This window comes from Strix uralensis, chromosome 4 (genome assembly GCF_047716275.1).
Source record: "Strix uralensis isolate ZFMK-TIS-50842 chromosome 4, bStrUra1, whole genome shotgun sequence".
Lineage (NCBI taxonomy): Eukaryota > Metazoa > Chordata > Aves > Strigiformes > Strigidae > Strix > Strix uralensis.
In genome coordinates, this window is record NC_133975.1 from 58,476,272 (window position 1) to 58,503,494 (window position 27,223).

Genomic DNA, 27,223 nt, shown 5'->3' on the forward strand with positions numbered 1-27,223 from the left:
AAGTGACATGTGCAATTAGAAGCAGATAAGAGAGTTTGGCCTTGAGAGCTGCTGCCACTCATAGAGGTGGTGCACATTGCCCAGTGCTGCTGCTGGCAGTTGTCACTACCTGAGCAAATTAAATTCAGAAACCCAACACAGAGTTAAGATGTTATGTTTACATCAGATGAGGAAGATCTCACACTGAAGCGAATTTCAGTCAACAAAAGAAATGGAATCAGACCAAACCACATTCTGTTCTTACTCCTTGCAGAATAACAGCACTGGATTAAACAACATAGACACAACAAAACTCACTCACTCAAGATACACACAGCAGTCATGCTCCACTAACCAGAGCGCGTAAGCAACAAGCGAAGACAATTTTAATATTAAACTTGGGTCCAGTTCAGAATCTTCAGCAACAACCTTTAAACAATTGAGAAGTCTTGCTAGCACTAAAAAGTATGTTGCTTGCTTTAAGTTGGAAGTATATTTAAATAATTCTGCAGACTGGATTTCAGGAGTTTATCTGGAGCACATGCTTCAGCTTATACAGAGCAATCAATGCCTAAACAGGACACGAATGTAAATCTTCGTAAGATGACATTAATTCTTCGAGTAAGAAAAAAAAATAAGGGTAATGGGAGTCTACAAAAAATAGCACTAGTGGGTGAAGAAAAATGTTTTGATCTTTATTAGTGGTGGTTAAGATCTATTCTGACTTTCAGAGAAAGAAATAAAAAAAAAGAAATCATCACACAGAACAGCAGTTTGGTATTACTTCTAAGACCTTTACAGCAAAGGATGTTAACCATGCTAACAAGCATGCGCTAAGAAAACACAAAGTGCAAAGGAAAGCTTGACACCTGCAATATTAGGGTAATTTAAAGAAGAGGAGTCATTGCATTGCACCACACTCCTTCACTCAATTTAATCTCCAGAAGATGCAGAGCAGTCTACTGAAAACATAAGAATATGTGTGTGCCAGGACAAGTCCTACATAAGACCTTAAGCCAACACCTCTCTCTAAAGAAAAGTCCCCGCATCCATCTCTCAGACTTGGTTTGGCTTATACTCAAAACTCTCCAAAAAATGGTGTCGTGAATAATGACTTATCATCATATATAAAAATTATCTACATTTTCTTGGACAACTCAGATTTCTGTGTCAATGCTTACCTGTCTACTTTGAAAAGAGCAACAGCTATATGTTATGACTTAGGCCAGAACCAGCTTCCAAAAAGGGAGGCCCTGCTCTCTTGCCTTCCTCTCTCTCCACTCACACCATCCTACCTCTGTTATTCCACCTCTGGTGCCCATTAGTCAACTCAGTTTGCTAACTTTTTTTTTTGGCCCCCTCTTTTTCCTTTGTGTGTGTGTGTGTGTGTGTAGGCTGTATTAAGTTCACTGATGATTTATCAAGTTGAATCAGCTCATGATAGGGCTGGCAAGCACTACAGCTTGTGCAAAGCAAGAGAATGAAAGCAAGGCTGGAAATAGAACAGTCTTCTTTTGGCAGCAATTAAGTACACCCCCATCCTAGAAAATAAGCATGGCAGTCCAAATTAAGATTTCAGCAACTTCATTTACTTCTCATTGATGCAGTCTTCGCCTTGCAATTTTTGTCCCCACATCAAGCTTGCTATTCACTCAAATGCTCCAGCTTTTCACACATCATTTGGTCTCCAGTATGTAATGAAATGCAGAAGTTAAGGTTATATAATAATGAATTTTAAAAACAGCTTTTGAGCTGACAAGTCTTTAAAATAACTTACACTCTCAAAATTGCATATTATTTTATACATGAAAGTAATGCTTTTCCATATTTTTGTTTTTTACTAGGACCCTCTGAATCGACAGCACAAGGCATTCATTAGAATTTAGCTCTCAAATAAATCTTAGCTTAAAAATGAAAAGTGATCTCTGAAATAACTTTTCGTATGCTCCCACCCTATAAGTGCTGATGATGTGAGAGAATCTTGAAGGGAGTATACCATCGTTTCAGCTTTTATTCTAAAACCTAGCAGTTCTGAAGACTCATGTTTGCACAATTCTAGAATGGGTAGTATCGCTTACTTCAATACCTACAGTCATTTCACTCCCTAACATTAGTGCTCAAACATCTTCAGTAACCTAGCCTCTGCAACACACTCTTCTTACAGCCTTCCTACTTTTCTGTATTCTACAACCACACTTCTTCCTCATGAAAAAAAAAGGAAATTGGGCATCATGATTACATTTGTTTAAAAAGAATGATGACTAGTCTGTTGGGTTTGTGTGTGTGGCAGTGTTTTCATAGCAGCGGAGGGGCTACAGAGGTGGCTCCTGTGAGAAGCTTCTCAAAGCTCTCTGGGCTCCAAGTCGGATCCATTTCTGGCCAAGAATGAGCCCAATTGCAATGGCAGCCACGTCTCTGTGATAACGTATTTGAGAAGTGGAACCTGAGAGGAGAAGGAGTGTGAGGGAAATACCTATGCAAGCACCAAGGTCACTTGAAGGGGCGGGGGGGGGGGGTGGGGGGAGGTGTGCCAGAGCAGCCCATGGTGAGAGGGCAGACTGTGACCCTGCAGCCCGTGGAGGTCCATGGTGGAGCAGATGCCCACCTGCAGCCCATGGAGGACCCCATGCCAGAGCAGGTGACTGCACCTGAAGAAGGCCGGGACTCTGTGGGAAGCCTGTACTGGGGCAGTCTGTTGCTGGGAAGGCTGCAACAAACCCACGCTGGAGCAGTTCATGAAGAGCTGCAGCCTGTGGGAAAGATTCATGTCAGAGAAAGTTCGTGGAGGACTGTCTCCCACGAGAGGGATGCCACACTAGAGCAGGGGAAGAGTGTGAGGAGTCCTCCCCCTGAGGAAGAAGGAGCAGCAGAAACAATGTGTGAAGAACTGACCACAACACCCATTCCCTGTCCCCCTGTGTCGCTGGGGGTGGGGGAGAAGATAAGAGAAATCAGGAGCAAAGCTGAGCCCAGGAAGTAGGGAGGTGGGGAGGGAAGGTGTTTTTAAGATGTGGTTGTATTTCTCACTGTCCTACTCTGATTGCAAATTAAGCAGTTCTGATGTTTAAATTAAATTGATGTTCTTCTTTTTCTTCCCCTAACAACTCTGTCTTTTGCCTATGACCATAACCAGTGAGTCATCCCTTCCTGCCCTTGTCTCAGTCTCCAAGCCTTTTGTTTTATTTTCCTCTCCCCATTCCTGAGGAGGAAGGAGTGAGCGAGCAGATTCGTGGTGCTCAGTTGCTCTCTGGGCTTAAACCATGACAGCTGGAAAATGTTGCTGTGTAAGTAACTGAGAAAATATTTTTATTATGACCTTTTTCAAAAGGATATTAATGAATTACCGGCAGAAAGGAATGGCAGCATACCAGATCATTTGAGCATTGAGAGACAGGCTAGAGCTACATGACAGAAATATGGAGAGAAATGGCTCCATTCTTTTACAAAAGAAATACCTAACAGCAAGCTACTGTATCAAATCTGTTTGGAATGGCTCTCAGCAATTTGTTATCAACTACTGTTTTACCTTTCACACATGTTCATTAATACTAAGTGAAAACAAATTTTACTTAGTGTAGGAAGCTTTTCTAACACTCTGTGAAGGTCTTTTGTATCACAATACAACAGTGCTCTAAATAGTTTACAAACTAATTAAATAACACATTTTGTTATATTTATTTTTTATTTGCAGTTTTAACTGAAAAGTAACTCCAAATGAAATATGTTAAAGCTTCCAAGAACTTTGAAAGACAGAAGAAAACAAATCCCCTCACAGTTATGAAACAAAGCTGTCTTTCAGAATTTACTTACCCTCTCTTTTTGCAATTAAAACAATTTGGTGAAAAAAAAAAACGTGCTGATTTAAAAAATAAATCCCAGTATGCATTGCCTCAATATGCTAGTGCTGTCCAAAGGGATAGGTTTATGTTGAAATGTTATTTCAACCCAAGGAGACAAGAACATTCCAAAGAAAAGAGACCTTTACAGAAAATATTCAGAAACACAGACTGAAAAAAAAAAAGTTAGGTTTCATTTGATAATAGGTAAAATGGACAGTAAGAGCTAAAATTGGTTAAAACACCAAAAAAAACCCCATGCACTCCAAAACTCAACTGGAATTAAGCAGTGGACAGTGCCAAATAAACAATGCTCCTACAGCACTGAACAAAATACATTCTCAAGTTACTGTCTGCCCAGAGCAATCTCTTGCTAGTCTACCTAAAACTAGTAATAAAATTGCATCAAGGTCTTAGATTCTACAATCATTCAACTTTGCGTGAAAAAAGGAGCTACAGCTAAGTAGCTTTTCAGAAGAGTAACTAAAGCAAAAAGATTCTCAGAAATCCATGACTGTACCTGTTAACCAGACTGTGCATCCACGAAAACCACTTCTTGTTCCTACCACCTGGCCTCTCTTATTCCTGCTGACATGATGAGCTTGGTAGGTAACATTGGTTGCCCTCTGCATTCCCTGTAAAGGAAGAAGTTGAATAGGTCTTTCTTTAACTTTTGAAAGGGTAAGCTGACAAAGCACACTAAAACTTATTCACAGGCACAAAGAAAGACTTGGAGACAGACCAATGGAAGTAAAAACAATACCAAATCTACCAGCTGCAGCATAGATCAAAGGACACAAAGGAAATTAGAAAAGCCATAGCAACCCACATCCCTCTTGCTCCTTCTGTGAAACTTGGGATTGCCAGGTTAGTCAACTACTACTCTCAAATACAACTTAAGAAAAATCAGCTATAAAAATAGAGATGAACTGCTAGACTTGATGTCTATTCAAATAATTTAAATCTAAGACAATCAAATGGATTCTCTCTCTGAGCTAAAGGTTTCTGCCATAAAACAGCCAAACATTGGCTCATTTTTAACTCTTAAGAGGCCTTTTCATTGCAAAATATGCATGTCTGGTCCAACTTTCAGTTCAGCAGACACATCTCCAAACCACTCTGTCTTTACTTAGACTTCAGTCTTCAGAACTGAGACTGTTATCATATATTCTGAGTGTTTAAAGAAAGTACTATTTCTAAGCAACTTTTAAAATAAATTCTTTAATAAGATGGGATTTTTGAAATATAATTTTAATTAAAACAAAGCTGGTTACAGACTTTCTTTAAACTATTCATCATCATTAGCTGCTGTACAAATATCTTTGGTAAGATGACACTGTTGTGAAACATTTCAGAACTTAAGGTGAGGGAACCCACAGGAAGATCAGCCTCAGCATTCCCTTAAGCTTTAATGGTACCTAGTTATATGAACTTTATTCATAAAAGATCAAGACCTTAGATAACCAGACAGAGCATGAACAATCAAACTGAAGAGAAGGCTTAAAAAAAAAAAAGGGGGGGAGGGGGGGGAATTAGTGGTATATGTAATGCTGCTTTGACTTCTCTTGCTCACATATTGCAAAATATTTGCAATATCTTCTCTTTCATCATTGTATCAGTGCTAGCTGGAAAGGAAAGCATTTAATGACATTTAATAAAAAAGAAAGAAGGGAGGATATACATCTATGGAGTACAGAGAGCTGTTCATAGTTTTAGAAAGACACACCACAAAGTAGGCTTAACAGAAAAATGGTATGCACCTGTGGCTTCAAGGACTGCTGCTACACCATCCTTCTGTAGAACAATACTTCAAAAGTTTAACTGTAACTTCATTGGAAGTTATGAATTTGTGTGATTGTATGTCCTCACTTCCATACACAGCTGGGCTCATAGTTAATACAAACAGAAACTCAAGGTAGGGACAGATGTTCAAGTTTTTAAATACAACAACCCCATAATTCAGTGGTGAGAATCCAGCATCTAAAATTAGATGAAGACTAAATGCCAGCCTGTAAGAAACTACCACCTGCAAACATGTTATAACCACACAAAATTAAATTATACTTGCTGATAGTGTTATCTTCAAATAATTTATCTCCTAAAACACAGCTGTTTTGCACACGAAGTCAGTGCAATACAGCTAACTAAACCAGAAGTCAGAATCAAAAAATTAAAGTATTTTCTTACAGTAGAAACAATTATGTACTACATAAAACTGGAGATCTCAGCAAGCAAATACATAAACCGAGCAATTAAAAAACAACAAAAATAATTTAAGTATTTAGCCTTCAATTAAAAGAAAGATATACTGTGGATAATGAACGTAAACAGCAATTCAAATGAATACATTAATAGGAACATTCTTTCTCATTAATTCCAGTTGTACTGTATTGTACCAGGCACTGGATAAACAGAAGCCAGTCTCAAAGCACAGCTCCCATGCCACTGTCTCAGTAAGCTCTTTTACATTAAAACATGAAAACACACGTTCTGCTTTTGACTCCTGGCAATTAATCTATTATCAGAATCAAATACTTTGGAATTCAAATGTCTCATCCAAGGAGACTTCTTCCAGTCCATATTCAGTAAGTTACACCAATTTTCTTTGTTTGCAAAGCTGCAATGAAACTGATCAGGGCATTGCACTAGGCTTACCAAACACATGAAACCCTGAGGAAGCAGGCAAGATTCTTAAAACAATGAAAAAGACAAAACTTTAAAAAAGAAAAACCAAAAAAGCATTAACAGCTTAGCAGAGGTGACAAATCACAGCAATGAGAAGGCCAACAGACTGCTAGAGTACAAGGCACACAAGTGCAACAGAGCATCCAACAAGCTCAGTGGTGGGACAATAATCCATCTGTAGTTCAGAAGCAGGCATCTAAGACTAAAGGTTAGAGTGCCCAAACAGTCTGCATGCATTGAAAAACACACCAATCTCCATCAGCCCCACCTTTTATGTGCACATACACACAAGCAAGACAGGCCAGTACTATGCCTGGGCAAAGTAGTAGCAAAGTCCTCCTTATCTTCTGGTAGAAAACAGCTTTCTATAGAGGTGCTCTAAAGAGTTAATAATTTAGCAAATCATTCTCTCTTGCTAATAAAAAAAAAGAAGAAAAAAGAAAAAAACAACTAGTAATGCTTCCTAATCATGTTCACTTTGCTACTAGATGATTCACTACCACCACTGAGCAACAAAAGCTGAACATTGGATCCTCAACAACCTAAGTTTTTAATTATCATCTCAAATATACTCACTTACTACAAATATTGATGTGGCACAGAAAAATACTCAGGAGCAGAATTCAGTGGCACACATTGGCTGTGCTCTTAAATTATTTAGCCAGTCTTCAAATCCCTGTACATAAAATTTTATGAGTATCAATTGATGAAATTAAATGGCCATCGAAAACAAGAGCAGAAACAAAGAACCATCGTTTCCTTTTACACTATATCAAAGTACTGCTCACCTTGGAGATCCATATTATCAATATTAAAAGAAAGGAAACATAAGAAAATGAATAACACAAAAACTCAGTGTGATGAGCAAGTACTCTTTAAAAAAAGCTATTTTAAACTTAACCTAATTACATTCACTATAATAGCCACTACTGAAAGGACATACTAGATTTTTGTAAAGGGGCTAATGAAAAAAAAGGGCATTAATCTCAAAAGTCTATTTAGCTGCTTTTTTTACAAACATCAGAAATTTCCTCTGAGTCACCCACAAAAATATTTTTCACCCCATGTTACACTTTAAGTGCTTCTGCACTACTTATACAAACACTGCATTTTAATATTTTCCCTCCTAGTCACCATGTCAAATAGAAATAATGCTCCAGTCCAGTGTGCTTCATTATAACAGTATTGTCAGCTGAGAAGGCCAATATATCCTTCTTTTCTTCTCCCCTGCTATGCTGATTTGTTTCTCACATGAAATCTGAAGTGCCATAATAGGCTAATATCTTTGTACCGAAGATAAAAAAAAACTTGGAGTATTAAAGCCTTTCACAGATGTGCACTGAAGAGCTGTAATGATATGAGAGCAAGGAAGGATGACACTGCAGCTTACTTTTTTGTCATAAAGGTAAACTTTTAGCTTTGCAGGTAGTTGACTGGCAAAATGAATACAGACATCTAAGAACTAAGGGAACAGAAGAAAGAAGGAAGATGGGGACCAAAAGGAAATACTAACTCTGTCAATTTCTCTATGTAAAGATTTGCCAAGATAGACTTGACCCTATTTTTTTTCCTTATCTTATTCTTGATGTTTTGCCACATTGCAACTATATTGGGTTTTTTTGCCAAAGCCAAATCTATCGGGGCCAAACACTTTTGATGTAAGAACTCAGATCAGACATCCAGATGAAGAGCAGCAAATCCAAGTTGCAATGTCAAGATCAGAAGACAGCAAAAAGAAAAGCTTATTGCTTAATTGTTTCGTAGTTAACAGATCTCTACACTGGCATAAATTGAATTTGTTCTTCATTACTTCAAAGCAACAATGAAGCACTGTGCTTCTACAGTCACTTTACATAAAATTTTAACTTTTCACAAAGCAAGACCTCTGGGGTAGGAAGTAAAGCTTTCAATGGCAAGCAGAGAGTCCCCAAGCTGCAGCACCAACTTGAAACAGCTTTGAGGTTGGAAGCATCAGGAAAGAACTGTGTAAAGAACAGGCATGGATCCTATACAAACCTTACACACTCAAGAAGCTGTGACTAATTCCATATTCTTCTGCTCCAAGATGACAGCGTTGATTCCCCAAGCTAACAACAGCAACACATCCAGCATCACCTCTGAAATGCAGTCTTACCTTTAATGTCCTTCCCATTTCCCAGTCATCTTGGATACTTTCTAGGCCATTTGCTAACTTGCTCACCACGTGCCTCTTATAAGCCAGGGATACCCCAATAACAACACATTTTTATGACATTTATTCTTCAGCCCTGACAACTCAACCAAATGATAGGGGGGTTTTTTCCCTTCCAAACTGCTCTCCTCAATAGCTAAAAAGCAACTCAAGCAGACTCAACATTGCCCATTTTCTTTGTCTATATACAAAACAAGAACAGACATAGTTCCAACATAAAAATTTGACTACCACAGATGCTGAAATAACAGCACTTCACCTGAGTCTGTTTGTTCGCATATTTAGATGAGGTTTCAAGACCTGTTCACCATAAGAACTGCCAGGAATGCCTTCCAATAGCTACTTTCTCAAATTCTGGTTTGAAAATTTGTGCTTCAATTTGGACAACTGTGCTTGGGATAAAAAGGTAAGCCCAGAAATGATACCTGAATAATAAGATCTGTACAGTTATTAAAAAACTAACAATTCACCAATCCATATTCTGCCATTGCATTACATTTTCTCCCACTTACAGCAAAAATTCTTATTTTTATCCTCACAACTGCCCTCCAGAGCAGTTTGCCACAGTGATACTGATGCAATAAGGCATCTAAACACCTTCACATGTAGCACCACCCAATCTGCCAAATGCATGCTCTCCTCTGCCACAGACTAGCTCATCCTTGTCAGATGTTCTAATGCTGGGATAATTTCAAAAATCACAGCAGCAGAACACAGCCAGAATCTTCTACAGTACTGTGACACAAGCAACTCAGTGATAACCATACTATAAAGAGTGTATCTTCACTTGCCACCTGCTGCAGTAACAGCACGACCAAAAGCAAAGACAGCTTATTCACCAGGGTTGGAGCGGAGTCATTGGGTGGCATCAGAGGGAATGGACAAAAATGAAGCCAAAAATGTCTCTGCTGAATATGCTCTCAGAAACAAGAACTGGAGCAAGTTCTCATCAGAAGTCACCTGCAAAATGATGCAACACCTCAATCATGTTAGAAATTCGAGCTGCACTAAAGAAAGTGTTCCCCAAGTCTTCCTACCTAGTGTAATGGCAGTATTTGTGGCTATGTTGTGTGCTGCTGTGTAACTCGGGAGTTTGCTGTGCTCAGGGGTGGGCTTGGTGAGGGGATTTCCATAGACAGGGGTGTATTTTGAATAGTGTTGGAAGCCCAGAGAAAGTTTGGAAAGCAAGGCTCTGCCTACTCTCCTAGGGGCTGCCGATTCCATCAGGGTATAAGAGGTCACTTTGACTTTGCTCTCAGCTGAACAGATGCAGTCAGAAGTGCCAGAACATTTGTCTGTGGAGCATGTGAATCAGACGCATTTTTTTTTCCTGGTGAAGCTTATTGGGTTATAAAGAGCACTTCAGCTGAGGTCTTCTGAAGAAAAAGGGAGAAGCGGAAGACTTCCTCTGCTTGCCACGTAACACATAGGGGGTTGCTAATTTCAACTGAACTCAGCAAACAGTTAGTATCAGTTAACTTTTTTTTAACAAATCCACCTTTGCTTTGCTTCTGACAAATGAAATGATACAGAGTAACTTTTGAATACACTTTGTTACACCCGCCCAGACATGATCTATTTCACTATCTTCCTAACTTCTGATTTTGCCTTTTCCTCATAGAAATTGTAAGAATGTAACTTGCCAATTACTCTCTTATGTAAACAAGTTTGAACTTGCACACAGAGGAAGAGGCTTTGACAGGCACAACATCTACTGAACGCTCTTTAGTACAGTATCAACTTCCCAATTTTTCAGGCAACCGTGAGACTCTTTTCTTCTTTAATAGATTTGTCATGTTAACAAGAAAGTTGTGACCTCTACTACTCACAGTAAGACTTCAGAGACTGTTTTACACTGTTACTTTCATATCAAATGTTTTCTGGATCTTATCTCTTGTCTGCTTCAGCTCAGCATTGTTTGAAAGAAATCATACTTTTTTTTTCATTTGTCTTGCATCATCAAAAGTATCAAATGTTCTCAAAGGCCTGCAATGTATCTTCTAAATAGCTGAATTTTGGTCTTCACTGTAAACCGATCTTCCCCCATCTTTATAGACAAGAATGAAGGCTTTGGATAGATTTTTTTTAAAGCCCTGTCTCGACAGTTTTCCACATAACACCCGCCATACAAAGAACCTCAGTCTTTGGCCAACCCAGGTTTATGAATGGCCACATTGTACATCGCATTCTTAAGTCTTCCTTCTTCCAGATCGCTGGAAACTGAGGGCTCTCGACGGAAGGCGCAGGAAGGAAACCCCCAGACCCTGGGTCCACTCCGCAGGCGCTTCCCGCCTTTCCCCGCAGGCAGCCCCCGCCTTCCCGAGGGCAGCGACGGAAAACCCGCACAGCGGTGCGGGGCGCAGCCGCTCCCCCCCCCCGCCCCGGGCCGCCCCCGCCAGGCTCCATGGCGACGCTCCCCTCAGGGAGCCCACGCGGCCGCTCCGCTAACGGTCTCTGCTGGCGGCGCTCGCCCTCCGCCCCACATCCCTCCCCGCCCCGGGCGGGCGGCAGGGAGCGGCGCAGGGAGCTCCCCCGTCCCGGCGCCCGCTGCCGCCCACTGCCACATCACCACCGAGCCCGGCCGCTTCTTCCTTCCTTCCCTCTCCCCTCCTGGCCCTCTCCCCCCGCCCCGCTCCCCCACCTGCCCCCAGTCGCCCCGCTCCCCGCGGGCTCACCCAGCTCGGCACCCTGTTGCTCAGCTTGACTTTCTTGCACTGGCTCTCGGGCAGGTCCATGGCCGCGGGAGCAGAGAGAAAGGAGCGAGGCAGGAGGAGAAGGAGGAGGAGGAGAAGGAGAACGCGCCTTCCCCTCTGATGCTTGACGCGGATGAAGCCGCTGGCGCCGAGTACGCGTCCCCGCCCGCGGCTTGGCCAAAGGTGGTGCAGGGAGGAGCCGCGGCCCGGAGGGAGGGAAGGGGGGGGGAGGTGGCGAGCGGAGGAGGGGGAGAGGAGCGCAGCCACGCGCGTGCGCCGCGCCGCACCGCACCGCGCCGGAGGCGGCCACTTCCGCCAGCATGGCGGCGGCCCGCGCGCTGCTGCCCCCGGCGGGCGGCGGGGCCTGCCCGGCACTTCAGCGTTACGCGTGGACCGCGTTACCTCTTGCGGGCGATGCTTTGGATTGCACAGTCAGGCCTGCTCGTTTGGAAACGAGGAAGACCGCAGCAGGAAGAGCCCGCTTGTCTGCTCCTGCTGCCAGGGTCCCTCAGCGGGCACCGGAAACCCAGGAGCCCCCCACCTTCTCCAGTTACCACAGAGGTGGAGGAGAGGCTGTTGTGCCCCTCAGGAAAAGTTGGGGAGGGGGACGAAGCGGCTGTCTCATTCGTCTGTGACAGGGGCAAGCTAAAGACATAGCCAAAGCACAGAGCACTCTTTCCTCTGCCTTTGAAGAAAGACAAGGCTTTGCTGCAAAGCTTTACCTGGGGGGCAATGAAACTCTTAAGGAGCAGCAGAGTGGGCACTGGTGGTGATGTAGTCATGAGAGACCTGAAAGGCAAGGATTATTTCAATTAAATCTCCCACTTTACAACGATTTCCCCAGCAAACAAAGCTAATCCTGTGCTGCGTTCTAGGAAACATCTCTTATTGTGAATTCAGAACCTGAAGTTCTTGGATTCTTACTTCCAGAAGGGAACTGCTTCAGCACTCAGGTGCTAATCTTAAAGTGGGGACGATGCCATACTAACAGAAGTTACATTTGCTGTATAAATATTAGTCCATTTATATTCATTCAAGGAAGAAATTGCTTTAGCATTTAAGTGCTAATCTTAAGGTGGAAATGGTGCTGTACTAACACAAGTTGCATTTACTGGAAAAATATTAGCCTATTTACAATCTGTAGATCGTTTGTTCTCTGACAGTTTAAACAGGAAATAAAAAGGCCCTCTTTGTGGATGAATGTTTACTCCTGCTATATCAGAAAGACATCCTTCCAAAGGTGTTGGTTTTAAAGTGTATTTTGAAATTCAGATTAAAAGCTTAAAATCCCTACGCAAGGTAGATGTCCTCTCTGAAATCAGGAAAATTAATTAGAAATGCTCTCAGGCAATTTGAAGGTCAGATTGAATTAATACAACATTAAGAAATACAACAATTTCAGTTATTTATTTAGGCTTGACTTGAATGAAAACGCTGTACAGCATACTGCCCTGCAAGTAACCATTCAACAGATGCTCCCTGGCTGTATATGGACATTCTGACCATGACAAACAGTGACAGAGGCGCGGGGTCTGGGTTTTAATTAGCAAAATCTCTCACACAATGCTCTCCAAAGCATGGAAAGAGAACCAGCATCCTGCCGTGGAACAGTGAGTTGAGGGCTTCCCCCTGTTGACTATGCAGTTATGCCTAGGGCACACTTGGTTCACTGCGCCTTGCTCAACGTCGCTTTAGCTGGCCTAAGAGTAAGTCTAAACACTACATGCAATCACATTCTTTTTAAAATTCTACTGTTACTTGATACTGTTCATTCTGTGGTCTGAGAAACAATAGTGGGAAGACAGTAGTTTGCAAGAGTTGTAAATTAAATCAAAAAACACAGGCAGCCCACTTAACTATGCAGGTGAATTCTTGCAGGTACATTTGGCTCCCCTGTAACACTCACACACTGACTGGGAGCAAGACACACTGGATTTTTTCTAAATGGTCTCCACAGGACTTTTGCCTTGGTCAGCTGTTGGCCAGCAAGAAGTTCCATCCCATCGTGGGATTTTTTTTGCCAACTAGTTTCTAAAGAAACTGTGTTGGATTCTGATTTGAAGGTTGAGAAAATGAGTCTTTGAGCATAGGTCAAGATTTAGGGAACAGTATTTACAGTCTGGAATATCACAAGAGAAGAAAATGCAGTTGTATTAATCAAGATGGATGCACAGTACTGCCCAAACAGACTGAAGGCAGGGAGCTGCATGATTCCTTCCACAAAATACTGCAAAAAACCTGATGAATGGACCATATAATAGTGAAATCTGAAGTATAACTGCAAATATGAACAATAGTGGTCAGACAGATGACATAATCTTAGAGGTAATAAAAAAACATATCTGAACAACAGTTCCTAAAACAGATCACCTTCTATGATTATACTAACATTCTAAAATAATGTATACATACATATGGGTATATAGTATAGTAAAATATTAACTATATAGTAACGCCACATGCATAGATGAGGTATATCAGGCAATAACCAACCAACATTTACATTTTTTACAGAGGCTAATGTCACAAGCATAGGTCATATTTCATTGGTTCTTGTCAATGCTGTTTCAGTGAAAATGTAAATATATTTTTGGTGTACAGAAGTTTGACATATAAGTCCATGCAGAGCTGCCCATGCATTTTGCCTCTTTAACATCTTAACCTCCTTAAACTATTAAAGAGGAAGATGAGAAGAGCATTCTTTAAACATAGGAAGCAAATATATGTTAATTTATACATAGATTTGGGAAAAACGAACAGCCTATGACTTATTTGTAAGATTTTGTGTAGTTCTGCATCTCTATTAAGAGGCAACTTCCAATTAGACTTTCCTGAAATCTTTCATGATGGATTGGTTTTGATATCCAAGCCAGGTGTTTTCTGAACTTCAAAAGCAAATTTCTGTGGGAGCTCTTAATGAAATTCAAATCAATAAACAATCTCTGATGAATTGCTGTTATTTCCCAATATGCTTCCAACCTGAGTTCAAAAACTGTTCTCATGGCAGCAGGTGTTCTCACAACCCTTCTCTATGGCGCTAATGTGCTGCAGGCCTGTGCCCTTACTAAATGTTAAACTCTGGTAAGAGAATGATGGCAGAAATTATATCATGAGCTAAATCGTTGGCTAGTCTGAGCCCCCCAAAAGAAGACCCACTCTACCTCTGGAATAACCACCAGGATTTAGTATTCTTGAGCTGATTGTGATGCTGAATACTTCTGTCAAAGAGCTACTCTGTAAAATGACCATAATAAATTTGGATTTAATGTTCTTGCAGCAGCAACAAAACCAAAACATCCACTACTGCTGTGCTTAATTTTAAAAAGGGAAATTACATAAAAATTGAGGTACTTGTTAAAAAGGAATTACTAGAATCTTTCTAGGCAGCACAAGGACTAGTTAAAGAAACTGTGTTGGATTCTGATTTGAAAGTTGGGAAAACAGGCTTTGAGCACAGATGAAGTTTCAGACAAAGCAGCCTACACCCACATAATACCACAGAATACCACAGACTGACAGGCCAGAACAAATTCTGCATATGCACATGCTGACCAGACCAACTCAGGGAAATCCTTTCAATTCTACATAGGGATAATGCCACAGAAAATAATTCTCCACTGAGTTAGCTTTTGCATAGCCAGTTCTACTATCCAATACCAATCAATCCCAAACATATAGTAAGAGATGTGCATTATTTAATGTTATCAACAGAGACACATGGTACTATGCAGTTTCAATCTCCAGTAAAATCTGAGTTACTGACTACACCAGGAAAAAGATTCGAAGATTTCATCTTAGGTTATACTCCAAATAAATGTACAAATTTGCAGGGGAAAAATCAGCTTTTTAAAGAAAAATTACTTATTTAATCATAATATTAAAAAAAATTATGATGTCTGACATTTACTTTTTAATACAGTGTTTCATCAGGCAATCTATCCCAAGATGTCAGTTGAAACAACAGAGCTAAATTAAGATTTAGGATGTTCAAAAATAGACAAGATTATTTTCAGTAGCTTCCAGACATCAATTATAACATAAAAGAAGTGCCTGAATTAGACTTGACTACAGGCTAGAGACAAAGTATTCTGTTGTTAAAGACTGACCATCTACTCATATATGACTGATATACAAACCCAGAAATGCCTTACCTATAAATATTATCTTTAAGATGCATGTTCTCTTATTTCTAGGAGGAAAAACAGTATTAATGAAGCATTTTCTAGAATCCACCTACCGTAGTCACTTTCAATAAAATGAGAACTTAGGGTAGAAATTCCTTTAATACTGGAATTGCTCCTCTGGTAAGCATCCTGAGCAAATTCTGATGACATGTCATGGTCATGTAAACATGAATCCATTCAATTTTTTTTCTCTTGAAAAATACCCAGAACAGTGTAACTCAGGTAGTCATACAGGGTGCCTGCAGTTTTGCTTTTTTTTTTTTTTTTTTGAGAAAGATACCATCTTCAATGTAGATGATGCTGCCTACATAGAAAAGGCTCATCACTGTTCTGTCAGGATTGTTTCCAAACTTTATTTCTCACATGAATCATTCTTCTATTGACACCGTTGTGGTTAAGTGAGAACTTCAGAATGCCTTCAAACAGATCAAGCATTTGGTTCAAGCTCTTCTCAAGTATTTTTCGACACTGGAACTAGGACCATGAAGCAATCTCTAATGGCTCTTAACTATAAACTCCTTATACAGTAGTCTCCTGTTGGAGGTGCTGTTTTTCTTCTGTCACAAGGTTTGTGTAGTGGAAAAGATGACCACCAAAAACTACCTGAGATTAATAAAATTAATGTGTTGATACTTCACCTGTAATGCAGCTTGGGCTGCAGACAAGATATGCTCATCTACATACAAAATACGCAAATGCAGGAAGTCCCGTGTAACTCCTGTATTTGAGAAAGATGGGAATAGAGGAGATATTTCTGAGAACCTGTTCTCTGTCTTTAGCAAAAGCTTTTAATAAATTCTTTAATATTTGGACTGATACGTATGTCCAGCAGAACAATCTAGCCCAGCTGTTTAAAGAAGCCACAGAAAGATCAGCAGAAATGCTAATAAAAATCCTGGGTAATGAGAATACCATTTGTTTTCTGACATACTGCTGAATGTTCAACTCAGACTTCTTTTCATGTCCCACAATACTGGGGATTAGAGCTCTCTTCCCAGTTATGTTGCAAGTATTACATCTGCTGAGTTCACTCTTTAGACAGATAAACTCTCTCCGTGTGCCATCAGTGTTCAGAATGAAGTGGTCTGTTTTGGCCAGCAGATGGTTGGTGGCCAGTTCCAAGTAATACAGTGATGTTATGAGAAGCTGAACAGATGTCATACAAGGTAACAGGATACACAGCAAGGCTGTGTTGGTCGATGGAAGGCTGTCTGACAAAGTTCAAGAGAGGTAGATTGAGGGAAATACTGGCTAGCAAAGAAAATGGCAGTGCGGTTGCTAAAACTCTGGCTTAACAGAGTTCACAGGCCGCTCACTTTATAAAGTGAAATAAAATATGATTTTAATAGTGACAGGGGTAGAGCAGAAGTGTATAGTTCACAGTTTTGAAAAAGTTGATCCTCATGTGCCATATTTTGCAAAAAATGCACATCTCCTCTAGAACATTCTGAGCGCTGGCATTTCAACTGCTGTAAAAGTTGTGATGACCACTAGAGGTCATTCAATGAATAAGAAATAATTCAGGCTTTCAGTTTGGCGATTTTCTGATTCGGGGTTTATTTGTTTTATTTTGTTCTTTGTCATTAACAACCTAAAGAGTTACAAGACAGCTAAGTACTAGATTTCCAAAGATAATCTACTATCCGTGTACTCTGTAGGTACACGGTGACTGTAGGTGGTCCTAGATGACTGCTGACATTTTCAGGAGTGCTAATTAATTTGATTGGGAACTAGACAGACACCTAGAAGCCTGAATACTTTGCTGTGTGCTTCTCTGTGTCTTTAGGTAATTAACACCCTTAAAACATCTGGTCCTAATTCCAGTGTTCAAAACTGTATGACAGATGTCTATTTTCCATATAACTGTCTACTTAAAATTTAGGTACTATATAATTTCACCCTGTCTTTGGAAGATACAAGGAAGGACAGGTGTATTGTTTATTTAAACCTCAGGAGCAAGACTGAGAAACTCTAGACAGAGGGATCTCTAGTGAAGCAAAACTAAAGACAGGATAACTTTAAAAGTGTTTCCTCTATTCCTATTAAAGTCTTTGTTCAACATTTGAAGAAAACTACTTTTTTTTCTTTCTTTTTCCACATCTCTGGATGTGACATTATGTGGAAAAAAAGTCTTGTGGCAAACCTGTAAATAAGCTAACCACCTGGTGGGATCTCTGGAATTAGGAAGGGAACAGAAGAAGGTTATCAGGTAGGAAGATAGGAAGATGCTTAGAGAAAACTGGGTGAAGCTACAGCTCCTGTCAGGTGAGAAAAAAAAAATCTTACCCTGAAGCCAAAGAAAGACCAGCTATGATCCTAGTAGGAGAGACAAGCTGAGAAAGAAAGTGAATGTGAACTAACTGTTTTCTTAAGAATGAGGACATACAGAGGACTTTCACACTTCTCAACAATCCCAAAATGCAGAATCATAGAATGGTTTGGGTTGGAAGGGACCTTAAAGACCATCTAGTTCCAACCCCCCTGCCATGAGCAGGGACACCTTTCACTAGACCAGGTTGCTCAAAGCCCCGTCCAACCTGGCCTTGAACACTTCCAGGGAGGGGGCAGCCACAGCTTCTCTGGGCAACCCATTCCAGTGCCTCCCCACCCTCACAGTGAATAATTTCTTCCTTATATCTAATCTAAATCTACCCTCTTTCAGTTTAAAACCATTACCCCTCATCCTACCCCTACACTCCCTGATAAAAAGTCCCTCCCCATCTTCCCTGTAGGCCCCCTTGAAGTATTGGAAGGCTGCTATAAGGTCTCCCCAGAGTCTTCTCTTCTCCAGGCTGAACAACCCGAACTCTCTCAACCTGTCCTCACAGGGGAGGTGCTCCAGCTCCCCAGTCATCTTTACGGTCCTCCTCTGGATGCGCTTGAGCAGGTCCATGTCCTTCTTATACTGGGGACCCCAGAGCTGGACACAGCACTGCAGGTGGGGTCTCACCTGAGCAGAGTAGAGGGGCAGAATCCCCTCCCTCGACCTGCTGGCCACACTTCTCCTGATGCAGCCCAGGACACGGTCAGCTTTCTGGGCTGTGAGTGCACATTGCTGGCTCATAGTCAGTTTTCCATCCACTGATATCCCCAAGTCCTTCTCCACAGGGCTGCTCTCCATCCACTCCTCGCCCAGCCTGTATTTGTGCTTGGGATTGCCTCGACCCATGTGCAGGACCTTGAACTTGGCCTTGTTGAACTTCATGAGGTTTGCATGGACCCACCTCTCAAGCCTGTCCAGGTCCCTCTGGATGGCATCCCTTCCCTCCAGTGTGTTGACCGCACCATACAGCTTGGGGTTGTTGGCAAACTTGCTGAGGGTGCACTTGATCCCACTGTCCATGTCCCCAACAAAGATGATAAACAGCACTGGTCCCAACACCAACCCCTGAGGAACACCACCTGTCATGCTCTCCACTTGGACATCGATACTCTTTGAATGTGACCATCCAGCCAATTCCTTATCCACCAATTGGTCCATCTGTCAAATCCATGTCTCCAATTTAGAGACAAAGATGCTATGTGGGATGGTGTCAAATGCTTTGCACAAGTCCAGGTAGATGACATCATCTGTTCATATATTTCACTTTACAAAGTGAGTGCCCTGTGAACTACTAAAGCCATGTAGATGCTAACCATTCTTGAAAAATGAGTACTTTAAATAGGTCTGCAAAATTACTACATGACTCTAAAGATCTTTGCCTTGTCATTCTGTGTTTCAGTTTCTCATTCTGTAACATGTGGATAATCATTCTTTTTAGTGTAGCTACTTAATTTGAGGAAAATGCTTTGAAATCAAATACTTTTTATACACCCTGAATATTACTGTGTCATATACATTAAATGAAGTTATTCTACCATGGTGGCATTTACTAGTACAGAATTATAAAATGTATTTTGGTGGAGAACACCCAAAGGCCAAAGCTAACAGTGACTCAAAATACATTTCTAGTTCAATTCATAAGGTCCTTAAATCCAGACATTTACAGACATTTTCCTAAAGGTTAAAAATATGGAATTATTTGCCCGATATGCAAGTCTGAAGCAGCTTTAACTGAAAGACTTTCCTCAAGCTATTTCTAAGGAACTTAGAATTCATATTTTCCCCGAAGAACTGCTTCAATCCCCAGTGGGACGCATTACCAACCAGAGTTAGAGCAGAGCTGTTGCAAGCTGTCTCGTGATACTTCACACCCAGAGTTGGTCACTTCCTGCGTCCCCTGTTCTGGTTAAAGGTGGCAGCAGCAACAGATGGTTGGTTGGTTAGTTAACTAACAGTTAACTTGGTTCCCAAGTAGCAATTTCTCACTTCGGTGCATTGGACAGTTGCTTGTCTCAGCCTGACTTTACTGTGTCTTTGGTTAGAGCCATACAGAAAACAGCCTGTGAAATGTTTGTACCCAGATCTCTCACTGACTTAAGTTAGAACAGATGATTAGTGCACTTAATCAAATCAAAAGGAGCTGAAGGTTTTAGCGCTCTTTAAGAGGCTTTCAGCCCAGTAGCTAACAGGATCAACCTCTAAATGCTAGAGTAATCATTTATTTCCTTTCATTCCTTTTGATGTCTGAGAACAATACTCTGCTGTGCTGACAAACACACCAACAAAATTGAAATACGAGAAAAACAACCAAAAAATGCCAGCAGTTTGACTGCTTTCCTGTGGGCAACGTCAGTTTTGGTCAGACCCATTTATCTAGTCATCTCAAGTCCTCTCCTCAAAAATTCTCTCTTATGACTATGAACAATGTGAAAAATGGGAGGGAGAGTTTTATAAAGGTCTCTGAAACATAGACCTTTCAAACCTTTTCAACTCTGCAATCTCACTGGAGTAATCTTTTGAGTCACTAGAGGTCCCTACTCAGAGAGCTAAATAAGATCACAAGGGTGACCCCTGGAAAAAGGTCTGGAATTATTGTTACTGTCTGGAAAAGACTGCAATCTCTTGGGCAAACTCTTCAGTGAGCAGACCAGATAGGATTGCATCCAGAATCTGACATTTCATTCAGCAATAGCAGATAACGTTTCCAGGCTGGTACCTGTCTGTTCAGCAAAGCTTCAATTTTGAATTGGGGAAAGAAATCCTGGAAAACATAGCCCCAAGAATAATGCCTTGGAGGCCTTCAGAATGGGACATATTGAGGCAGGAAAAGAATAAAAAGAGCTCCTTTCATCATCATGTGAAGAATGAAGAGAGAAAAGGAGGCAAAGAAACTAGGAGAAAAGCTATATATCTGGCAGGAAAGTTCTTCTGAAATGTCAGCCTGTAAAATGTCTCAGTAAGAAATGAATCAATACTTCATGAGCACTGTAAGCATGTGTCCTTATCATAAATCTCTCTTTGTTGTAATATCTTTCTGCCATAAACACTTCTAATCATATCAGGCTTTCTCCCCAGTATCAAATGGTTCATTTAATACAGTATCCAATCAGATAAACTGGATGACTGTTAAACATTGTTATGAATATACTGTGTCTATGTGGAACAGGTGTATTCATGTACCTATTATAAGGATTTGAGTAATCTGATTATGAATCGTGTTTATCTCGGACTTAAAACATTGACTTTTGTTTTAAAAGGCCCATACTTCATTTCCTTACCTGCATTTTGAAGCAGAATTCCAAAGGAATTTGGCACAAGATCATAACATGTTAGCTATTATCTTTTAGACAAGGAGATGCCTGTGTTACAACACACCCTTTCTGGTCTGCAGCAGGTGAAAAGGATGGGGCATTTAAGCTACAGATCACCTGGTTGCATAAGGTGATCACAAAGATAAAGAAGTCTTATGGAAGAGGACCTGAGAACTTAAAAAATAATAACTAACCTACATGGTCATTTTCACACAAAGCAGGTAGAGCAATTGCAGGAAGGAGTCCTGTTACATTGAACAGATAGACTTCTGGTAATTTGAAAGAAAAAAGTGCATTGCACTTAGATACTGTTTTCTAACCTTATAAGTAAAGATAGATCACAATTTAGTTCTTTTGCTGCTCACATTTATGCATGCCCAAAGAACTAAAACATAGCCCCAAATGTCCATGCAAATCAAATTCTTCTTGAAAGTGTGCTTAAACAACAAAGAGCCTGAAGAGCCAACAACAGGCACAGGAGTCAGTTTGTTGAACTGTAAGTTCGGTTTCAGAAGGGAGCGTCAAAGTTTGCACCTCACAATACAAACACAAATGAAGCACCTGGAATCTCTTCAGACTCAAGAAGCTGAACTTGGCCAGGCCCAGTGGACTGGGAGCAAACAGCACAATCTGGTAAGTGTCCAAGGGGCAGACTGACCTGCTTTGTGGCAGCATTAACTCGTGTATTGCATTGTGTTTCATTTGGTCATGACAGTTGTGGCTGCAGTTTGTTTGGCATTTAACTAAATCTTTATAAAGGTTATGTCTCTATATGGCTTTTAAAAGTCATGGTTTAATATGTATTCACTTACATGTTAATTCACATAAAGGACTCAAGTAATGTTCAACAGAATGCCTAACAGTAATTACAGAAATCTTAGGAGATTTATCATTGTGATTAATAATGTTTTGTATTAACATTATTACTCAGAGTTGGATCGTAATGATATAAATTACAGCCATGCAAGAAAAAGAATGTTCCAATAGTGTGCTTTTGTTCTCTAGAAAATTGTGCTGCAGAATCATCTTTCAAGATGTTATGAGGGAATGAAAAATAAAGCTTACAGTAATTCAAAAAAAGAGAATATTTGAATAGAAAGGACAAAGAAGCAGAACGGAAGAAGTTAAATAAGGTAGAAAACAAAGAAAGCTTTGAATTTGTAAATCAAGGTGTACCTCTGGCAGAATCATCACTGTATTCATATCCAAATTTTCTTTTATACAAAGTCTCCCATTTCAATCTTCTGTTAGTCTGGAAATCAAAGCAGATGATCAAGATTAAATTACTTGAAATACAGGCATTTATATACAGAGTCATCCTTTCAAGAAAATTATTCTTCCCAAGTCAATCTTACAGATAAACGCCAGTGCTCCGTAAACATCATCGCAACACTTCCACAGCATTTACATATTCACTGATGATTTAAAGTAATAAATACCATGGCTGTTTTGACTAGAAAAAAATGGTTACATCTAGGTTTAGCTTACCACATGTAAACAAAATCTATATACCTCAATTGGCAGGCAATCAACAGAGTGCTACCTAAATGCAATCTACAGTACAGAGGGGAAGAAGCATGAGGATTAGTTGGTTATGTTCTATGCCGAAATGCTTCTACATAGAGCTTTGACTTCAATAATTTACCTAAATAATTACATTGACTACCCTGACGTAAGGCAGCTTTAAACTCCCTCTCTGTAGGAACTGGGCAGTGGAGCAGAGTGAAGAGCATGGTCTTGTTACTAGAACAAGGTGGAATATTGCCAAAGAACTATTTTATCCATATTTCAACAATCTTTTTTTTTTTTTGGGGGGGGGGGGGGGGGGGCTGGAGGGAAGGTTGTCATGTAGAATTTTGTCATAGAAAGGTAATCTGCAATGATCAGGGGAAGGGTCACAACAGGAAACATTTCTTGTTTATGTTACTATTTATGATTTCAAATTCCTCCAATTAACCAAAAGTACAGCTCAGACAGATGGAAATTCTATCTGAGTCATTTTAATTTTGCTTAATATGTTTTTCTTTATCCTCTAGAGCATCTTTACTGCTTTATTAAAATTCTTTGATTTAGGGATAGTATCTTCACAGCAAACTCATTAGATTTTCTTTCAACTCACACTGATTTTAGTCCCCTAGCTTGGTAAAGTTGTTACTTGACTTCATCCAGAACATGATTTCAAAGCTGCACATGAACAGCTGGCTACCTCCTGTGGGGGTAGCGCCATGTGATCCTGAGCCTTTGTGCTTAGTCCCTTTGATCTGGTTAAACTGACCTGTACCATAAAATTACTTAATTTCTTGCTGCCACTCACGTTCACCTTGCCTCATCTGCCTGGAACCAACTCCATCTACTTGCATTCTAAATCTCTGTCTACACAGACGTTTTTTCAGCAGTTATAGTGACCAGTCCCCAGTGTGTGGAGACAGGATTTACCAACAGAAGTTCTTGTTTCTGAGTCTGGTTTTAGCTACTGGCTGTTCTCTTCTGATGTGTTCTGTTTTGGTTTGGTAGAGCTAAAAATGAATGAGGGGGGCCTTGTGGAACCTGTCATTATAGCACTCAGTGAAAATTGCATCAGATGAAAGCTTAGAGTAACTATTGTGGGAAACCACATCAAGAACCACTCTGCGTATATTTACACAGCAGCCTATAAAATTTTATTCTGATCTGACTTATGAGTATGTCCTTCATAATCTTCCTGTGTAATTTGAAATTGTAGAAGTACAGTTTAATGTATCTTTTTTAGCTCAGAGAACACATTTTTCTCATAGAATTTTGTAGGTTTCTCAGGAATTTTCCCAAAGATATAACTAAGGAGGGGTGGGCTAACCTGTCAAAACCAGAAGAAAGAAAGAGAAAAAAGAGAAAGCCAAGATATGCACCTTACACACTTGTCTTTTAACAATCTCTGTGTTTGTCTGTGTATATCAGAGAAGTGTAGAACCTGAACCTTTGTATTAAATGAAATTATAAAACCAGTTGTTTATTCTCTACAGATACTATGTCATGAGAGGGTTCAAGGCACAATGTTGGCTGCCAAATCTTTCATACAGAAGAACAATTTGTTCGACATGTAGAACACAAACAAACTTCTCACAGACTTTCCCCTGCACTTTAAACAATGCAAGCTTTTTGTGTTATTTACTCAGAAAAACATAATTGAGACTCAGCAGGTGGTTTTCCATGGCTTCACACTGCATAAGATTCATAGCTCAAAGAACAAAAAGAGCAACCATCGTGTTCTGAGATGACACAGTAATGTACCTTCTGACTGAAAGAAAACAGGATTGACAGTCCCCATACAAAGTAACTCAGGCACACTCCTCCACATGCCACGCTTGTCAGAATCTATACCATTTGGCAGGTTTGGATAACTTCCTTTGCTCCCACTTCAGCCTCACCCATTCATCTAAGACCGTAATTTTCAGGCCACTAGCTTGAAAGGCTCTGTAGTAGACCTAACATTTATAGCAACCCTTATGATTTATCTAGACAAGACCAGCCTCTCTTCAGAATCTGTAATCTCTCACTTCAGAGCTCGTACTTGAAGCCCTTGATTCATTATGGTTTAAAAAAACTTTGAAGCAAAACGCACTCTTTGGCAATAAGAAACCCACAGGCTTCTGGCCCTTTTGATCAATCTGATGCCTAGGAAAGCAGAGGCCTTCCTCCATCTTAATAGGTATGTCTCTGAAATAGCAGACATGGTACACAATGAGCACCTATTTACATTTCAGGAGGTCATTAACCAAAAAACCCAACAACTAGCAGACACTGTGTTCAAAGATGTAGAATAAGCTACTGCATCTCCTTGAATACCACTGTTAAAAAAGGAAGGCGTCAGACCAGGAGAGCTTTCTTTTCGGATGCTCTGGCTTCAGGAGAAACAGCTCCAAAGTATCTGTGGCCAAGGCTTTGGACTATGAGTGTTAAGAGAGTAAGACAGACAAATAGAGTCAGAACCTGGTGGGAAATATTAAGGCCTTCCACATTTCCAGATAAATGGTCAAACTTTACACCCACACTTTAAAGAAATTCTAACTTGAATTACTTTCTTTACTAAGCAAAAATTTGATTTCTCTGCAGTCATTACTGGGAATGCTAAATGGCTTCATTTACAGTAGATATTGTAAAGAAAAATCCGGTTCCCTACGCAAGGAGGAGTTCGGATTCCTTCTTGCAATTTTTGCAATTCTCCTTCATGATCCCTTTCTACAGCATAGGACAAACAATGACATTATCGTTTCATCCTGGAATGGTATTTTTTAGGTAATTTTGAGATGGATAAGGACCTAAATGACAAGTTTTATTTTTCACATTAAAATAAAGGATATAAGGATGATGTTTCAGATGCATTAGAGATTTCAGCTCTGCAGTGCTCTGCCAACATGGAAAAAAATTCAATTTTAAATATCTGTTACGCAGCAGGACTTGTACCATTCCTGATGGGAATATCCTGATCATTGTTTTTGCTTGTGCTCTTTGCAAATTCTGACAACATTCTCTAGAATGCTGGTCAGTCAGAGTACTGTGCAGTTGATGCATCTTTCCTGGTTTTGGTGTAGATACAGGAAAAAACATCCCGTTAATTAGGAAACATATCTGAGAAGGTCAAGATAACATAAACAGCTGAAAAAAGCATCCCTTTTTAAGAACATAGCATATGATAGAGAAGAATGAATCAGACCAAAGTGATTAGTAATTGTTATGGTAAATCACAGTGACTTCTAATAACAAAGACAAGGAAAAACAGGCATTTGAGCAATTAACTGGAATGAGATAGTTACAACGAGGCTCCTCCTTTTATTCCCTAGTTTAGAAACAACCCCTGTGGATTTGCTGACCATTAGGCAGACAGCCAAACAAGTCCTGTACAGTTGTTGCTTTAGGCACCTCGGTTCTGCTCTTAATAGCACAGTACTCCTTACCAAGCTTATTTTTGGAATGACAAAATTTTTTTAAATCTGTTACTTTGCCTGAAATGGTGAACTGAAAAGCAGAGGGTTAGGTAATTAAGTGAACGAGGCAAGCATTGTATCATATTACTAAAGATTATCAAATGGAGTATGGGGAGAGAAGAGGAAGTAACCAAGTAAACTCCAACCTTATTAAACTGACTTTAACAGGATGCAAGGTTTTAAAACACACAGCATAGGAAAGAACAATTAATGCATCAAGGCAAATGGAAATCTGAAACAGGGAAGAGTAAAAAATCATTTTATGGGAAGCAGACTATATGAGATCTACCTAGTTGCCTTTTTCCAGATAAAAACAACTCCTTTTTCTAGTTAAAATAAATCAAATAAGTCTAATGTTGACGTACCTTATTGAAGTATTTATACATTAGCCCATCAAAGATTAGCCCACAATGGGAAAAAGGCTTCACTGCGAGAGAAAATAAGAATTTAGAGGTAGGAAATGAACTGGAATCAGATCAAAATTACAGAGGAAAACACAAATTCCTTGGCACTGGATGGATTGTACTGTCTTCACTACCAGGGCAAAACCACAAAGATTCAACCTGTTGCGTTGAAAGGAGAGTGTATGTTTGGAGGAAAGTTACCATCAGAATTCACTAGGATTAGTTTGGAGACTAAAAATAGTGGATAGTATCATAGCTAATTTTGGTACAGCATAAGAGTGTGCTTATGACATTTTCTGATGACAAAGTCTGGAGGCAGTGTCAAACTAGAAAAGGCTTGGTGTATCATAAAGGTCACTGAACTTCAGTTACTGAAAGGGGATGAGATTAAGATGTACAAAGTGCAAGGTTGTACACTTTGGAATTAATAACAGGAAATTTCCATTACCAGCTAATAGTTCATAGTTTAGAAAAGACACTTAGGTAAAAAAAACTAGTATATTCATCTGTTGCAGCAGAATTATTTACTACTGGGGAGATGAAGCTATAAAACCCTCCCCACAGTTTTCCTATAGACAGGAAAGTGTGCAACCTATTATGTAAGAATTTGTTATGACCTTTTCTGAAATAATGTAAAATGGGTGACAGTTGTGATA

At 40.1% G+C, this 27,223-nt stretch overlaps 1 protein-coding gene across 2 annotated transcripts in view; it reads right to left on the reverse strand.

The window, feature by feature from the left end:
• Positions 1 to 11,600, reverse strand: part of PAPSS1 (3'-phosphoadenosine 5'-phosphosulfate synthase 1) — a 50,355-nt gene extending 38,755 nt beyond the window's left edge. Inside the window, exons 1-2 of one of the 2 annotated variants that reach the window (XM_074866890.1) lie at positions 11,367 to 11,600; positions 4,336 to 4,450 (exon numbers count right to left, since the gene is read on the reverse strand). In XM_074866890.1, coding sequence (XP_074722991.1) covers positions 4,336 to 4,450; positions 11,367 to 11,426 — 175 coding nt within the window. In that variant the 5' untranslated portion in view covers positions 11,427 to 11,600. Of the gene's footprint in view, positions 1 to 4,335; positions 4,451 to 5,575; positions 5,595 to 11,366 lie in introns of those variants that run through there. The other variant, XM_074866891.1, reaches the window with a different exon arrangement.
• Between the last annotated feature and the right edge of the window lie 15,623 nt (positions 11,601 to 27,223).